At 35.2% G+C, this 19,112-nt stretch overlaps 1 protein-coding gene across 9 annotated transcripts in view; it reads left to right on the forward strand.

The window, feature by feature from the left end:
* Positions 1-19,112, forward strand: part of MYBPC1 (myosin binding protein C1) — an 88,823-nt gene that overhangs the window by 24,672 nt on the left and 45,039 nt on the right. For 7 of the 9 annotated variants that reach the window (XM_019732098.2, XM_019732089.2, XM_019732091.2 and 4 more), the window contains exons 4-13: positions 1,430-1,468; positions 1,995-2,030; positions 3,687-3,797; positions 5,413-5,561; positions 5,902-6,019; positions 7,529-7,580; positions 9,630-9,686; positions 14,743-14,909; positions 16,767-16,899; positions 18,436-18,560. In XM_019732098.2, the coding sequence (XP_019587657.1) occupies positions 1,430-1,468; positions 1,995-2,030; positions 3,687-3,797; positions 5,413-5,561; positions 5,902-6,019; positions 7,529-7,580; positions 9,630-9,686; positions 14,743-14,909; positions 16,767-16,899; positions 18,436-18,560 (987 nt within the window). The remainder of the gene's footprint in view (positions 1-1,429; positions 1,469-1,994; positions 2,031-3,686; positions 3,798-5,412; positions 5,562-5,901; positions 6,020-7,528; positions 7,581-9,629; positions 9,687-14,742; positions 14,910-16,766; positions 16,900-18,435; positions 18,561-19,112) is intronic. The other 2 variants (XM_019732101.2, XM_074326215.1) reach the window with 1 other exon arrangement.

The following is a 19,112-nucleotide window of genomic DNA, read 5'->3' on the forward strand; positions in this document are numbered from 1 at the left end:
ATTACCTAACAGTCTTCTGAAATATAGAATTCTGCTGATAGCTCAGAAATACCTGTACTTCCCTAAATGCACGATTTTGTGGAATGTTAATGGGTATTCCAGGAGAAAAGGATTCAAAAGTGAACTAAGCTTAGGAAATGCTAACTGATGTATCATGTCTTGTCTCTATCCCTGTACGAGCACATATTAGCACAACGAAGGCTTTGGGACGTCACTCAGTAAATGCTCACATACAATACAATAAAAAAGAAGCATTTCACTTTATTTAGCCTAACATTTTCCAAGCTTCCTGGACTACAGACATCTTCCTCTGAAGAATCCTGGCTCTCACAATATACAGTGAATCACCTCTTAGGTTCTGAAACTATAAATTAGGTTCTCTAAATACTACTTTAGTTGTTTTGTTAAAAATAAATACTAAAACGTATCCCTGGTTGACAGTCTTAGAAAAGAAATTTCAGGCTAGTAAATAATATTTGTAGTAAATATTCTAATAGATTACACAAAAGTGTGCTATTTTACCTCTTCTTTTCACACGTGCATGTGTTTGCTGTATCCTATTTATATAGTCATATAAGTTTGTGTTTTGACATCCACAAGTACAAAGGTTATTGTTATTTACACTTTCACTAGTCTTCATGCTTTGGGAGGAGAGTGGCTGTGGTTCAGATAACACCAAATGCCTATTTAAGCATCTAACACAGACACTTTAAAATTCAGACGTCTTAGAAAAAGGGAATATTCAATGCCTTGCACATAAACACTCCAAGGCATATTTTAAATTGTACAAATGTGCATGGGTAAATATTTTAAAAATTATATAGCATTGGCCAACACCAATATCATCTTGGGAAAATGCTTATAAAGTTTCTACAATAATCATTGGTGAACTTACTATGACAAATTGATTTATATTAGTTAATGCTGACTTTTGTTTCTTAAACATAGAAGGGAAATTAATCATGAGGTTTTCATGGTAGGGGGGGTAACAAGTTCTCAAATAGTACATATATGCTTTTATGTCTGTATCCAAGTCATTGTGGTATATAATTACGTCTGTCGTTGACTTCAGTTATAAAATGAGAACTTGAAAACCACCACCGTTGTTGATTTCAAGGTTCAACTTTTTTTTTTTAGCATTAATTTTTTTCCTAACCTATAATCACATAAAATGCTTGCATAGAATTCTAATTATTAATTAACACTTTCATTTTGATTACCCTATTCTCTCACCCTTTTATTTATTGTTTTCTCTTTTGCCTGGAATACTCAATTTTAATCTTTCAGGTATCAAGTCTTCTAAGGCTTACTCATCAGCTGAAAGTGTTTTGTGTAGTTTCTCCTTTTCTTTTTCAGATTTCTCTTTTCTCAGGATACTCGTGACGAAGTCCTTTTCTCCTTGACTTTGTACACCTATTTCTTGTTTCAGATGAAGAGGAAGTCTTCCCGCCTAATGCCCTGCCTCCAGGTTAGGATAAATCCAACCCCTTCTTTCCCCCTCTTTGTCATTTATTAGTAACTGACTGTAAAGGGAAGAAAAGGCAGAGCACCCTGCTGAGACAATGTGTGGGCAGAGGCACCAGGTTTTGCCTGTGCCAGGACCAAGAGGGAAAATGTTGGCTTCAGTGGCCACTTTTTGTTTTATATGAGAAAAATTTTAAAAAGAGCCCTCCTTTATTAAATAAATAAGACTCTTAAGTTTTCGATACAAATTTTAGGGACTAAGATGTCTGTCTTCTATTTGCAGCTATGTACACTTTCCCCCTGTTCTTTAGGTATTAAGATTTTTAAGTTTATTATTGCTTTTTAAATAAGACATAGTTTTAGAGATGCTTTCATAGTTGAAGCTCTACTGATTTTTCTATCCAAGCCAACTGCTAGTTTTTTTCTCCCCATCATCAGAAGAGGGTTTGGGGGATCCAAGATGATTAAAGGCAGAACTCCATTTTTCACCCCCTTCCCTTTGCATGATCCCAATCACACTTTCCTTTCAGGTTTGTGTAGTCGGGCCCTGGAGAGAAAAGATTCAGGTGAGCGCATGCCTGGAGCAAGGCATCCCCACCTCATTCTAATATAATCACTAATTACCTCATTTCTTGAAGTTGTATTGATTCTAATCTTTGTTTTTTTTTCAGTTTGTAGCTCATATAGCAATCTCTCATTAAATTTCCTCTTACAAGAAAACTAATGTTTTGAGAAACAATTAATTTTGCATGATACACACACACAAATTCAGGAATCTGTTATAGTTACGTATACCACAAGTTTGTTCGTTTTATTACAACTATCATCTTTAACATTTGACAAATACACAGAGATTAAGAAACTTTTTCATTCTCCATCTGGGGTGTGCTGAAGTTAGATGATAATTCACTTTTTTTTTTTTATAGAACTTTACATACAGTTGATAAAGCACCTACAAATAGATCCTGTCAGTTTTGCTACAATTCTGTGAGGTTATTTATTCATTCAACAATTTTGAGTTGAGGGCCTACTATGATACTACTATGGGCCTCTGATGGGCCAATTACTTTTGCAGGCATTTGTAAATATAGAAATAAAACAATAAAAAGTCCTACCCTCATGTTCCAAATGTGAATGGCCACTATTCGCTGTTATTATTAATATCACAGACACACAACATAAAATTATAACATCAACTTTTTTATGTTAAAAAATTATGTAATCTTGACTACATTGCATAACTTCATTGTGAAAATGATTGTCTCCTATGGACAGAAATATGAAGCATGATTGATACATGACAACTAAAATAACTAAATCTACATTTCCTTCTTTTCAAGAAACATTAACAGGTAGAGTTGGCAACCCATGCATTTTTTTTTCAGTTATTAAGCAGCTAAAACTGAACTCTGAATTCAGCTGTCAGAGCCAGAGGGAATATCTGCAGTTCTCTCTCCCACCCTCCTCACTGGACCTGACTGATTAATCCAAGCTAAGCACCTGGAGTGCAAAGTAGAAAATGTAAAATACACTTTATTTTCAGGTTCTCTTTCTTCATGGGAAAGCTTTAAAGAGTTTTTTTCTTCTTTCAGTTTTTCTCTTTTTCCCTCCCTTTCAGCACGTTCCTAGTATTCTTAACACTGGTACCTGCAGGTCATGATCTGTTATTAGTATTAAATTGTCAAACTATGACCTCATCTATACAACCCTAATCGAATTGTCTAATTATACAATAGCAAGGAATTTAGAAATACCAGGCCAGGCTTAGTTGTCTGACTTTTCCTGGTTGATCTGCAAATTGACCCACACAATTCTATTGTTATATAGATATGGCTTTAGCGTCAGTCACCTGGAAAAATACTGAGAGTACTGCTTTAGTATCCTTCCCATCATTATTTATCTGTTAGGGGACAGGCAGGATGGGGACATAAATGAACCGTGGCTCCAACAAAGACAGAGTAACAACCTACCTCAAAAGTTTTATTATTTCTAGAAATTAGAGAATATTCCTTTATCCCATTATGGAAGAGATTTCTGTAAGAATGGGAATCTGTCATTCTCTACCGATGGCTGCAGGGGAGATGGAAAGAATGATGTAACATTTATCCAAGTTTATTAGACAAAGAAAAGCTTCAGCATTGATGAACATGACAAATCCAGGTAAGTCTGCCGATGAAGAATTGAGCCCTGAAATGATTCTTTTCGTCCTTTCTGCTCATTAGAATGGTCTCTTGGGGAATCACCTGCCACAGAAGAACATGAGAAGCAGAATGCCAATTCTCAGCTATCCACCCTGTTCGTGGAAAAGCCTCAAACAGGAACAGTGAAAGTTGGTGAGTGCCAAGTGTTAAAACCTGCTTTTTAAAAAAATGCAGGTGAAATTCACATAACATAAAATTAACTATTTTAAAATGAACAACCAGTAACTATTAGTACACTCAGTGTTTTGCAGCCTCTACCTGTCTAGTTCCAAAACATTTTCATCACCCCAAACAGAAATCATGTACCCCCGCATTAAACAATTACTCCCCATTTTTCTTCCCCTCAGCCTCTGGCAACCACTAATCTGCTTTGTGTCTATAAATGTTTCTATTCTGTATATTTCTTATAAATGAAATCACACAATATGCGACCTTTTGTGTCTGGCTTCTTTCACTTAGCATAATGTTTTTGACGTCCATCCAAGTTTAGCATGACTCAGTACTTCCCTTCTTCTTTTGTGGCTGAATAATAGTTCATTGTATGTCTATATTAAATCCTGCTTATAGAACCTGAAAAGTGGGTGAAAGCTATCATTTCAGTACCCTTTAGCATGTAGGCATTTGTATGTAATGAATGCTTGGACCCTGGATTTGGGTTCAGATAAGTTTCCTCATCTGTCAAACAGAGATAACACTCACTACCTGTGAAGGAATTTGAACAGTGCCTGGCATGTCTTAAAGCCCTGAGCTATTGTTTGCTGTTATTACAATACACCTCATCCCATAAGACAATTACAAATCTTCACACACATTGGATCATGATGTGTAGTATCTCAAAGAAGCTAGTCCAACAGGTGGTTCAACTTTGGGAACATGCATTCAAAAATACTGATCACACACCTCCTATTCAAACACTATTCTGAACACTGAGTACTCCATGGAAGCGCTCAGATCTTCACCGTTTTAATGAGATGAGTAGAGAACAAGAAATTAAAGAGATAACCACAAAAGCCAAGTGCTGGGAAAGAAATAAACAGCATGCTGAGTTAAAGAACACCTTGGGTGTCCAGGAATTTTTAAACAAATAACTTTTTATAAGAAATAAATTGACATCAGAACTAGCCTTTGACACTTTACCAAATAGTATGCACATGAGCACATGGCTGACTATGTTCTTTCAGGTCTAGAATGTAGAAGCACCCTGCAGGTGAATGGAAATGTTTGCTCACCCCGTGTTTCGGGAAGACATCAAGGTGTTGGGATGGCCACCAGGCTAGAGTTTTGATGTCCTTAGGATCTAATCAGGAATCAGTCAATTCAAACAGATTGACAGGTTTATTTAAAAAAGATCAGTTTCATTTAGTCATAATCTTATAATTCCAGACTTCCCATCACTTAGTTAATAAAAAAGATTTGAAAGAATTTATAATATTTATATATATATATATATATATATAAAAATTTGTGGCAGTTTTTTTCCATTTTTATTTCATATCATATAAAACTAAACAAAAGTTATTTCTACCGATTAACCCATAGCTCCTTTTTTGCTCCATAAACACAAGCTGGAGTATACTAAAACCTTCCCTATTCATTAAAAAAAAAAATCAGGACCATTTCATGCACAATTCCAGGGTCACCAGTCACATCATAGTATATGCAGTGCAGTCCTGTGTAACTCCTTTCAGTTGAGAGCAAAACAAATGACAAATTTTAAAACAGTCTGAATCACTTGTGCTTTTTCTAGGCGACAATATCAGCTTTATAGCCAAAGTCAAGGCTGAAGATCTTCTTAGAAAACCCAGTGTCAAATGGTTCAAAGGGAAATGGATGGACCTGGCTAGCAAGGCAGGGAAGCACCTCCAGCTGAAGGAAACCTTTGAAAGGCAAAGTCGGGTATGGCCCTGAACTCCTGGCACAGGAGCTTAGCTCGCTCATCCCTTTTGTGTGGGTAGAAGGTCATTTTCAAGTTCAGCCTTGAGAGATTTCAGTTCCAGAAAATTCTCTTGGAGTTACCTACCATTCCTAATATTTACAGTCTAATGTGGTTGCCCTGTTGTGCCCAGGGGCTATGGGGCACTTTGATCTCTCCCCTATTAAAAACATGCTACTGGAATCCCGGATACAGACATGTCTTTAAGACAATGCTGAGGAATTTGGAAAATAACTAAGATGTGATGGTATCTTTCTGTTGGCAAGGTAGGACTGAAATGTGTCCCAATGCATTTCATTGCAGGTGTACACATTCGAGATGCAGATTATCAAGGCCAAAGAGAACTATGCAGGAAACTACAGATGTGAGGTCACCTATAAGGATAAGTTTGACAGCTGTTCGTTTGATCTTGAAGTACACGGTAAGAGAGCTTTCTCATCTGGATAAATGTGACGTCTTTTTTTTTTAAATGGGGTATAAGGGGATGGAGGAGAGGAAGGTCATTTAATACCATGAGATTGTGAAAATAAAGCTTCCTTTAAAACGGTGTGTGTTTCTGATTGTGGTAGTTTCAGCAAGCCTGCTGAATTAAATTGTTATGAGACAATTTACAAATGGAATTTGGGGATTTTATTGCCAAGTATCTCTTGTCCATGCTATCTATTCCTTCAATCTCCCAGATAAGGGCTGATGCCATTTTTTTTTTTGCTGCTACTGAATGTACCTGTTTCTTTGGGTCCACTTATTTCCACTCAGGTTTGGACATAAGCTTATATGGTACGAGGATGTCAGGATACCCAGGTGGGAAGGAGCATTTTTCTTATAAGGACTAATGTCAGATATGGAAATTCTCTATCTGTATGCTCTGTGTACTGCTTGGAGGGAATTTAGTAGGGATAAATGCAAAGTTGTACATGGAGATTGGAGGGGGAGGGGAAACACTTCTAGAAATATACACAGGGAAAGTTAACGTGGCAGCAAAGATCATAAACTTAAGAGGAATCCAAAGTGTGATGTAGCCACAAGAGACAACGCTGATGTCATTTAAAACTGAGCCATTACAAGTGATATAGACTCTAGGTTTAGGAAATGATATTCCTCTCTGCAGTATGCTTCTTGTTCCACATTTGGAATAATGTCTTTGGCCGTGGGCACCATACCTCCACTGAGATCCCTTCCGGAGGAGAGTAACCAACCAGGAGGACAGAGAATTCAGAAACCATGCCCTATTCAGCTTGAATGTGCTGGTGAAGGAGATCAAATATATGTGCCTCACTGTGAACAGGGGAAGGGTTTTCACACAGAAGAAGGCAAAGGTCATTTTCCATGTACTTGAGAAGTGTTTAGGCAGATTAGAATCAAAAGGTGGAAATTATGAGAAGGTGAATTTTGTGTTAACATTAGATTGAGCTCTTTTGTTAAAGCTCTGTAGACAACAACAGAAGGTTGTAAGATTCTCGTTCTGAGAGATGTGAAGCAGAGGCTGCGTGATCATGGGTGGAGGTGCTATCGAGATTTCTGTAGTAAGTGGGAATCTGGTCCTTAGCAGGGCTTCTTCAACCTGGCCGGGCATCTCTGAGCATCCCTTGAGGGGCTTTTAAAGAATATTGATTTCTGGGTGCCCATCTCTGCTCTGGTGAATCAAAATCTCTAGCAGGGAGATCGAGAAGCTGGTATTTTTGAAGTTCCTCAGGTGATGCTAATGGGCAGGTGGAATGACAATGGACTAAGGTAACTCCTAAAATCCTTTCATTGATTCTGTGTAAGGAGAGTAGGTTACAGTCTCTCAGCAGCTCAGGCCTCCATGGCAGCCATCCGCACCTCACTTGACCTTCCTTCCATCTCAGAAATCCCCACAGCCTGGAAAAGAACTGAACCCAAAACTGTCTTCTTAATGGTATTTATTTTATTGTTTTCTTTCCTTTTAAAGAATCTACCGGGACTACTCCAAACATTGACATCAGATCTGCTTTCAAGAGAAGGTAACGAAAGGGGGATGTTAGGTAGCTTTTGTATTATATGAAATTGGAGGATTTTCAAAGCACACTTTCCCTTCCTCCATCCTCTATATTCCAAACACAAACAACTCTTTTCACTGTAGTTAAACATGCCATATATTCAAAAGTTACTGTTCTAGAAAAGCCATGGGTTTAAGGGCAAATCAAGTATATACTGATTATCTTTAAGAATATTCTTGTTATAGTGAATCTTCCGTTTTTGCAGGTTTCACAGTTGCCTTATAAAGACAGACTTTCAATCTATTCATATGTGGCTTCTTCCTTAATTGCATTATTTCACACTAAATGGCCAAAAAAGATAAATATATAAAGATACACATCTTATGTAGCATCAGTTAAGTAATGTCAGAAAGCTTATATTGCTTTTCATTTTGAAAACACTTATGAAGCTATTAAGCCGTGAGCTCAAAAAGCCACAATTAAGTAGCTACTGAAGTTAACATTATTTAAATATTGAATTATCCTAAATGAAAGACTACTGAGACTGGAATAAAAACCACCATAGAAAGGCAAATACTGATACCTGTTTGATTTATTTTGCAACTGCCAAGGCTGAAAAATCAGGAGGTCAAGGAAGAAAAACGAAAACATTTTTCTAGTCTATGAGAAATGGAACTAGCTTCTTCCTGTCATTATTTTACTCTCTGTACTTAATTCTTCCATAATATAAATTCCTTAATGAGAGCAAATATTTTGTGTTTCCTATGATTAAATCCATACAGTTTTGCTGAATAAGGAAAATCATCCCAAACTATTATAAAACGATGATTTAGTCAGTTAGTAGAAGGCATTATTTCCCTCCTAAATTATGAATAAACGAAAATTTTAATTACTTGAAAAAGATATTTAATATTATCTGATCAATCAGTTGGTATTTTTTTTAAGTCATAACGTTCAAATCCTAGTAGTTTCCTTCCACCTTGCCTTCACCCCATGTTCAGCAAACAGAGAGATCTGAAACTGTGCTCATACCGTGTACAGTATAGTTTAGGAGAGGGAAACATAATCTAGAAATGTGTTTATTTCAAAAGGTCTTCTCCAAATACCTGCTATTAAAGAAATTTTGAAAACACATTATTTGAGTTCAGTTTGTATGACTTACATTTTATACACACTGTTTTTGAACCCGCAGACTCTTTCCTTAGAAACTTAATTAACATTTGTAAAGAGCAGGAAACAAAATCTTCATTAAAACATTAAACATGTAAGTAAATATGCAGTGCCATTTAAGTGTCAGCTCCATAGCTTCTATTTAAGAAATCACAAATATGGCTGCATGCCTAATTTAAGATGCATTTCTCTATAGGGAAGCCTTCAAATTTTCCTAATAAAGGGCTCATCGACAATTCAAAGACAAATTTTCGAAGAATCTGTTTTACAAGGTATAATTATTAGCAAGAAAGTGAAAAGTTTGTAATGATTTCCCTTTGAAACAGAAAGGAATGCATCTTTTAAAAAGCTCTACGCTAGCTCCATTTTTATGTTATGTTGGTATCACATTATCTGATTCATCTATTGGTGGACCCAAAGAGGTTACCTTTGAATATAAGCTTGTGCTTATATACTTGACACTGGTACACTTTGCCCTCCAAGCCAATCTCTGTTAGACATGACTAACAGAGATCAGCAAAAAGTCCTTTGCTTTTCACACAGGTATGTTTCTAGAGGCCCCCTTACTTGCAAAAACAAAGTACTTTGTGTTGTTTGGCTTACGTGCATTTGTGTTACTCCGTTTTAACACAAATCCAAGTCGTTTTATATATGCAATCTACAAAAATGTGTCTTCTGAAGTCGTAGAGTGACACAAGCTCCTCAAGTTTTCTTTTCCACAAGTACATATTCCAAAAATTTTAAATGTCACTTGTGTGAAAAGAAATAGTTTGTGTTGAATTAGTCCCATGACTTGTGTGCTGATACAAAATTGCATATACGTTATATGTAGAGTGTTTGGGGGAATCTTGTGTATGTGTCTCAGCATTAAACCTGGATTTGCTTTTCTTTTGTTAATGACAGTGGAGAAGGTCAAGAGGATGCAGGGGAACTTGACTTTAGTGGTCTCCTGAAACGTAGGTGAGAACCAAGTGATGGAGTGAGGCGCTGTGGCCTGGAAATCTTTTAGATGCCCACTCAGAGAAGTCAAGTTTAAAGTAGATGTGTTTCAAAGAGTTTCTCATTTCTTAAAATGTGTTTTGCTTATAGAATATAACAGAGTCGACTAAGAAAGAGACAAACAACCGCAAACTAATCTGTTTAAGATTTTAGCTGATGCTTTAAAATTTTCTTTTTGAATGTTTTATAAGTCTTCGCATATTTTCTTAGTTGGGGATGAAGAGATTGAAAACTGAGACAGAACACTTAAATACCTAGAAACCTCCGATTTCTCTCATGAGTTCTCTCATTTCAATCATAACTCCCTGTGATAATTGAATAAATGAAGTCTCCATTTTCCTGCCTTTGATTTTGGACCGAAAAATCAATTTCACAATTTTGTTAGATGTCTCTGCAGGTACATATATTTAAAGGCAGGCCTACTTTAATATAACATTTATGATTTACTGTATTTCATCAAATCTAAGACACCATTCATTTTTAAGATATACCTGTATTTTCTAAATCACTAAGCAATAAAAATTGCTCCAAATAGTTTATTATGATACATTATTGATTATAAGGTATATCTGTCTTTCAGAGGCGTTTAAAATGTGCATTTTAGAAGAGATAAAATATGGTAGTAAAATGGAAGTAAATATTTAGTATTATCACTCACACTCCCTTAATATTGTTCTCTCTTGCAATAAAATTTCTGTAATTCCATATGGATATTTAGCACTTAATCGTTTTAAAGGACTTCTGTCCATATATTTGCATATATATATATATATATATATAATCATATCACACATGATATTATATATAAAGTTACACATGCCTAGATATTTAGTGCAGAAACAACAAAAAGAAGTTGATTTTTGCTTGGATTGTGTTTATCTAGCAAATTTGTAAATAAACAGTAAAATTATAATTCTAAATTAATGATATATACTATTGATATCAGTTTTCATTTATGGTTATTTATGCTTGCTCTGGTTATTAAAGGAACATAGTAAAAATATGCTTCACAACAAATCACAAATAGTAAAACTGAGTTTGTGGTTATACTCACTTTAGTTGGATGACTTTATTCAAGTTCTAATGGATGAAAAATTTACCCAAGCTCTAAACATTTAGGTTGAGAACAGAATTATTAACAAGTGCAATTTATTAATTACCAATGGATATTAGCCAATCAATAGCCTTGGCAGTATCAAATACATCTTTCATCCTTTGGATACTTCAAATAATCATTAGCCTCAATAATATTTGTTAACTCCCCAAATTTATTTAAAGCAATAGTATTTGAAGTGACCTTATTCACTCTTCCTCATTCTATAGGTGAGAAACCAGGGACCAGAAATGTTGAGTGACTTACCCCAAGTCACACAGCCTAGTTAGAGGCAGGTCAGGGACCTAAATCCAAGTTTCCCTTTTCTAAGTCAGCTCACTTTCTGTGACTCCATATAAGAAATACCACTCTGAATTGGCCTCAGAAGTAGATGCTTCAGTTTATAACATAAATTGACACTTCATGAAGACAAGAGAAGTTTTCTTTTGTTTTTCCCTGCAATTACTTACCCAACCAGGAAAATACTAAATATTTTCTTTATGTAGAATATAATGCTACAGGTGACGGGAGGAAAACCAGTGCCTTCCAGTGCCTGGCACACAGAAAGGGATGAATACATATTTGAGGGATGGAAAAGTAATGGTAAAAATATGAATTCAAGTCTCAACTCTATCATTTACTAATTACATGACTTGGTCAAGATATATGTCCTCTCTGAGACTTGGTTTCCACATCTGAAAATGCAGAGAATGAAAACTACTTAATAGAATTATTGTGGGAATTAAATAAATGTAAAAGGCTTGGCTCATAGTAGATGTCAAATAAATATTCACTTCCACGAAAATTGTGACATTTTCCCTTGAAGGGCTTATATTCATAAAGAGACAAAATACACACACACTAATCAATCAACCAATCAAAATGTGATACAGTATATTATTAAATGTCATGCTCTGATTGAAAAGGAAAAAGAAGGAAAAAAGAACAGACTAGTTCTACCAGTAGTTTGCAGAATAAAAGATATCTAATTAATGGTGAAATGACTAAAGAAAATAATTACTAGAAAACATGGGGAGCGAACATGTCTCCAGTTCTCATTTTCTTTACGTACATCCCTTAATTATGATTTGTACTCATAATTAGAGTGTTGTTAACATAAGCCTATATTCATTTAATATACTAATCCACAATATAACTTTAGAAGTGTTTTCGTACTAATTTGAGAATTGCATATGTTTTCATTGTGGTAATGACACATGGTTACCATTTCTACTCCTCCAAGAGAATGTGGCAAAATCCCTATCTGAATAAGTATGATTACGATCAACATCTCCATACAACAAAAGATCTCCTTGCCCTGAAAAAAGCCAGCATATTTCAAAGAGACGTTAGTTAAATCAGAATAAATCTTTTGGGCATCATCTTGTTATGGGATTTGACCTATATAAAAACTTGCAAGTTTTATTCTACATAAAATTTCTATAACTGCTTTGTACTTCACTAGGATCATCAAGTTATAAAAATTTTGATGTAGATGAAAGAACTGTGAAGGTTATCTAGGTCAATCCCAGTGCTTGGAAGAGAATCGGGAATACCTATAGAATTTTCTCTACTCTAAATTAATGTAGCCAAGCAGATAGGACCATCTGCAGCCATCATGGTTCTGAATGAGTTAAGGAAATGCCATAGGTGGGAGTCTATGGCATTTTGGACCTCACATTCCAATACAAAATGAGGAATACTTCAGTCTTGCAATTTGGGATTCAATTAAGTGATGGAGCGAAAAGGGAGAAGGAATATGCAAGAGGTCTTCAGTGTTCACACATAAAATTTGATAAAATTAAGAATATGGTAGAGTGGAGTATATTTTGGTGTTTTAATGGAAAAAAATGGTGAAGATTGGTTTTATGAATCTAGCAACAAAACCTGAGAAATTACCGAAAATGGTGATTTTTATTACTGGTTTCCATCACATAAATCTTTACCTCATGGATCTAGGTATGCCTCAGTGTTTGACTTGTGTATCATTTTAGCTATTTTAATCTAGTTTTATATCTTTAAATCCTTTCACCAGTGTCAGATGGATACTTGAAATGTGTATGTGTGTAATTGTTCTTGGCTGAAATACAAATTTAACACAATGTGTATGTAGTATGGCATAATTTTAGTTTGGGGACTATATTGAGACTGGAATGTGACAAAAATAGAGCACTAATAAAGTGGATTGAGGAAACACCCTCAGAGAACATATACAAATGTACATACATACACATTTTAATTGCAATCCTCCCAGACTTCCTATAAAACATTTAAAAGATGTATTTGAAATTTAGACTGCCTTCGGGCAGTAGCTTTGGTAGATCTGGCAAATTATTACCAATATTCTAACTTCAGCACAATTTTATTAAGCATTTCAATTTCACCATGTTAATAGAGGGCATCATTATTTCAGTGAGAGGAAGATAATACTTGTGTCTTGAGTTTTTAAGAGGCACATTTTCCTAATGGTGTTGCCTAGTCCTTTCCACAAAGGATACTGATGGACCAATGACCTCTCACTTCCTTCCACATTCCAGATTAGCCTCAGCCACCTCCCCACTGGGCAAAAAGACTTACATGACAGTGGAAATTAGATATTCAGAAGTCATCCTTGCGTAACAGCACCCTAAACTCTATGTTAATATTTATATTCTCCTCCCTTTCCCCATGATTGCAAGCCAGCATTTCCTCATTAGAAACTCTGAAACAGGTATAACTCATGTGACAATGCAAACATATGTAATCCATCATTTGCTAACATGATAGCATGAATCTGTTTTCACACTGATGTTTAAGATGTGTTGACCAGTTTTGCTGTAAAGTCATATTCAAACCGGCAGTATTCACAGTAAGTAGTCACAATAACATTTCCAAATTAACCTGATAAAAGGTCAATTAAGCTTAAACAAACTCAGGACTATTTAGCCAGTAAGGAAATCAATTTAAATTATATTTTGTGTTTATACTAAGGTTCTTTCCCTAAAGAGTGTTTATTCCTGAGTTTTGTTTCATTTTTGGTTTTAAAATAAGGGCATACAAGTGTACTTTAACTCTTACTTTTTTTAGTTACATATGTTCTTTCTATGTTCTATATGTTCTTTTGTCAGTGATAAGTTACTTTCCCCTTGTTCATGGAAAACTTAACCATTTGCTTTAAAGTTTAACATTTGTATCTTTATGATTGACATCCAGCCTTCTTCCCAAAAAGTTCAAGACAGTACTTTAAAATGAAATATGAAAAAATTTTGACCTCATTCTCTTTTTCCTTTGACAATTTAGAAAAAAAATTCTTTTAAAAAGCATTTGTGTCCACAAATATCATATGAAAAATAAACAAAAGGCCCTGCGTGGCAGTTTCAAATATTTTTTGGATGAAAAAACAGCAAAAAATGGTTAATGTACACATGGTAAGAAAAATGCTATTTGCAAAATCCAAAGGTTTGGAGTACTGTACTTGTACTCTCTCCATATACAGACAGCTAGCATGTGTACACCAGTGAAGGTAGAGAGAATTTTTATTTCATAGACCAATATTTAAAATTTCTAGTTCTTATTCTACTTTTCAAAACTATTTCAATACCCGTATCCTAGATGAAAATTGATCTTAAGTTCCTGAAAAATTTCACCTTCTAGACTTTCAAGTTGATAAAAAGTAAAAATATCTTCAAGCTATTTCCTGATATCCTCCTCTCTGCCTAATATTGTGTTTTTCTTTAGGAAAACAAGAGTGTTAATATAACTGCACACATATTTGATCTTTAACTTCCCGGAAGTTTCTCTGAGACTTCAAGGCAAGCAAGTAGGCTTTCTTCTCAGTTTAAGTACTCAGGCACTAAACAGAAAATCCAGACCATACTGCGACCTTCCTTGCGTTTAAGAGCCAGTGAGCAACTACTAACGTAGGCAATGGTTCTCCCCGGTTAGGGAGGTGAAGCAGCACGAGGAAGAACCCGAGATAGACGTGTGGGAATTGCTGAAAAATGCGAACCCCAACGAGTACGAGAAGATCGCCTTTCAGTACGGCATCACCGACCTGCGCGGCATGCTCAAGCGGCTCAAGCGCATGCGCAGGGTGGAGAAGAAGAGCGCAGGTGAGGCCGCCAGGGAAGCGTGGCCGTGTGGGCCGGGTCCTGTGCCCGCGAAAGACGTGACCGTGAACCCCAGCGGGTGATCCTCTTTACCCCTGGGTTTGGGGTGGGACTGGATGCGGTGGGATTTGCAGGGCTTACGCTTCTCTCAGCTACCTTTGGCTCCAGGTGAAATAGTTCACTTCCTCGCACAGCACTGGCCATGCAGGTAAGTTTCAGAAGGTTTAAGATAACAGAAGAATTACGTTAAAGTAATACCAAATACGGTATATAAGGAAATCTTAAATATTCCCACTGTCACTGGGAATTTCTCAGCGGCCTCTTTCTCCAGCCTCGATATCTTCCTCACTCTCAAATTCTTTATTCTTATTTAAGCAGAGTTGATGCGATGTCTTCTTGTTTTACCATCATATCCTTGTACCCATTTGATGGGGTGGGAGGCATTCATGTCTCACACTTAATAAAATTATCCAAGTGTTTTGTAAAATAGTTCTGCTGCTCCCTGAAGATCTAAAGTAGGTGCAGTTTGCTGTGGTTTTAATTACCTTTAAAAAGAAAAAAAGCACTTTGAGATGTTGAAATTTAAAATTAAAAAATACGTTTTACATTGATTATTAGCTCTTCCAAGTTTCCTATTTACTTGGTCATTCTCAGTTACTGGTTTTATGACACATCCAGTTAACATATCAAACCTATTATTGCTTGTTAATGTTCAAATAGAATTGAAAGAATATCATCACCTCTTTTTAAAAATCTGCCCTTTATTCTAAACCTCACTGTAAACTGGTAGAGAAACGGCCCCACAGAAATATAGAAGTGTTTTGTGTACATAACTCAGCCATTGCCACTATCTGAACTTTCTTATTCCTGAGAGGTGTCTGAGACTGAGTCACAAATATATGAATTCTAAGGTGTGGAGCCAGATGACATCTCTGTCCCTCCACACTGAACTTTCTTATTCGTATCACTTAGCTCTGAATTGATGCCTTGAGGTATGTGATAGATAACTTTTTTGTAAAGCTATTGTTTCTTTTATCTTGTTAAAATTTGACAAAGTGAGCTTGTTTAAGCAATAGTGTAAAAAGGCTGGAATGATGAAAATGCAAGCATGACAACTTCACCAGTTATTTCACACGTAAGGGTATTTTCCAAACTGTCTAAATGAGAATTATTATCTTTGAAATCTGAAAAATTATGAAATTTAAAAAAGAAGTTAACTACCTCTGTTTAGAACTTTTCAAAGACTACTTTAAAAAAAAAAAAAACAGCAAACATTATGTTCTGTGTTATTTAAAATGTTTTAAAGTCCTGAGTTCCCAATTATACATGGAAGAGTGTTTTAAACATGCCACTATTTGGGCAAATATCCACAGTACAAAAACTCTGATAAACCTACTATTTCAGTTAGTCAAAGGCATTCCATTTAATCTTCTGTGTTGTTGAATTTATCTCACAAATTCCAGGACGAAAAACTATCTGTGGCATAGAAGTATTATACAAAAGCAATACCAGTGGTCCTGACTGTCATCATGCTAGTTCAATTTCAAGTTCAATTTCATTTGGATGCTTTATATCATACCATTCCCTTAAGGGTTAGGACAATCATTTTTAAAGCCTTTCAGTAATTATTTTCTCGTGTTTCTTCCAAAAACATGTGGATTCTCTTTAAAAATTATAACCATCTTACTGTACATAAATCAACAGAATTTTAAAATATAAGTGATAATTTGGAAGGTTCCAATTTTTTTTCCAAGTCTCAATTTTTCATTTTGTTTTAGATTCTTGTACATATATTGACTATTTAAATCTATAGCATACATATGCACATATTAACATAGTGTTGCTTCTTCTCTCTACTAGCTTTTGCAAAAATTCTTGATCCTGCATATCAGATTGATAAAGGAGGCAAGGTTAGGTTCGTTGTGGAACTGGCAGATCCAAAGTTGGAGGTGAAATGGTATAAAAATGGTCAAGAAATTCGACCCAGCACAAAGTAAGTGGGGCTTTGCAAATAATCAATTGATAACTCCATAAATCAAACAGTAGTTTGACTTAATTTTCTATGAATAAAAGTGCTTTTTAGTTAAAACTTTATAATACAAATTCATGTGGAGGGCGAGTAAAAACTTTTCATGTATTTTAGAACCATTAAAATTATAGTGCTATATAAATTAAACCTTGTTTAATGTTTTAATTCTACACGAACTATTTCAGGTGATTCCCAATTATGGTTTTGTGTCACTATAGGTTATATGTGATTATTTAAGAGCATTGCCCAACTTCTCCCAATTTTAAAAAAAAGTTTTTTTGTAAAAGTTTGAAATACATATTTGATATACCAACTGGGAATCACACTTTATAATTAGATAACTTTTGTTTTTCCAGAGTAGCATCTAAAGCCTGTGTTTTATTATTTCTTGGCCCTCTCCCCAATGAAGGAGACAAACTAATCCCTGATGTCTGATGGTATCGCTAGTCTATTATGAAACTGCTTTACAGAGATCCTTCTCAGCCTGAGAGATTTTCAACTCCAATATATTTTTTTAAAAGTTAACAGGAGGCACATGCCCATTTATAAAAGACTTTAATCCTGAAAATCTGTCACTTCTGTAGTACAATTAGGTGGCTTCCCATTTCTTAAAGTGGTCATGTCTACAGAGTGACTTTGTGATAATGTTTGTATCTGGTAAAAATCTCTTGAAGGAGGCCTGAATTTACCAAAAACATAATTTTACTTGGTTATCTTTATCTAGCAAATGTCGAGTGTTTTGTTCTTAAAGTCTTCAATTTGAGAATTTTCCAAATGAAATCTTTTTCTTTAGTCTATTACAATGCCCTATGATCCATAATCCAGATCACAGATAATTAAGTTTTGCAATCTTCTTGGCTTTTAGTGCTGTGTTTCCAAATACCCAAGTATTTTTCTTAGTAGATGGTAACTGGGATATGATAACACTCATTCTTAAGCTTATTTAAGAAAATATCACATTCTATAGTATTACTGTCTATCTTAGTGATTAAATTCATATTATTGCTTATATTGTATAATTATTTATTCACCCCCCAAAATCTGTGTCATTCGGCTAGGCAAGGATTGGAATCAATGAATAAGATCAAGTCTCTGTCCCTCCACAAAGTAGATGAATTGGTCATTTTTTAAAATTTACAGAGTTAACAATCTCTTTGACAACCTCAACCAACCCTATTTTTCAACAATGGATTAAAAAATTAAAATAGAAAATATGCAAGTTTATATTTGAAATAAAAAAAAAACCTTGTCTAAAAGAAAATAACAGAAATAATATATTAAATATAAATGTGCATATATATTACATTATATATTATAAAGATAAATGGTTTCATGTTTGATGTTTATTAAACTATTTAAGATATGCTGCATAAATGGCAGATCAAAATTATATCCCTATCTTTTAAGCATTATCAAAGTATAAGCCAAATTTGTTGACAATAAAGAAAAGAATAAAATGAAGTTCATGGACTCTATTTATCTTCCTCCTATTTAAAATAGATACATCTTTGAACATAAAGGATGTGAAAGAATCATGTTTATCAATAACTGTTCGCTAACAGATGACTCGGAGTATTATGTAACAGCTGGTGATGAAAAATGTTCCACTGAGCTCTTTGTGAGAGGTAAAGTGAAATGTCTTACTGGAGTCATCAAGAGCTGATGGCTTTCCTTATCCCAGGGCTAATAATCAAAATGAAAGTGATGAGGTGAGCTCTGGAGCTCCAGAACAGAGCTAGTAGCACCTCTAGACATGGTTTCATTTAGGTGTTAGATTGGCTCTGCATTGAAGCTTCTCTACACTGGCAATTACTGTGTATCCTAATTAATCTTCAGGTTTGTTGAAAAAAAGCCAAGGGGAAGACAAAAAACTGCTGAGTAAAAATGCCTGGAGGTTTTGACTCAAGCAAGGAGTATTCTGCAATATAATTATTCTGGTTATAGCTTCTGAAATGCAACAGAGTCTACAGGATAAACCTCATTTCACACACTCAGCTGATCACAAATAGATCTGTCTTGAAACCAGCTTCATAAGTAAAAGGGCATCAGTGCTCGGCACTGAGAACTCTGAAGACCAGCATTTACTAAGACATGGTGAAAAGAGCTAGAGGGTGCCGGTGAAGTCAGGGATCACTTCTTTTCTTTGTGAGGCCCTCTGATTGAGACAATCCTGCACT

This window comes from Rhinolophus sinicus, linkage group LG02 (genome assembly GCF_036562045.2).
Source record: "Rhinolophus sinicus isolate RSC01 linkage group LG02, ASM3656204v1, whole genome shotgun sequence".
In the NCBI taxonomy this organism is placed as follows: domain Eukaryota; kingdom Metazoa; phylum Chordata; class Mammalia; order Chiroptera; family Rhinolophidae; genus Rhinolophus; species Rhinolophus sinicus.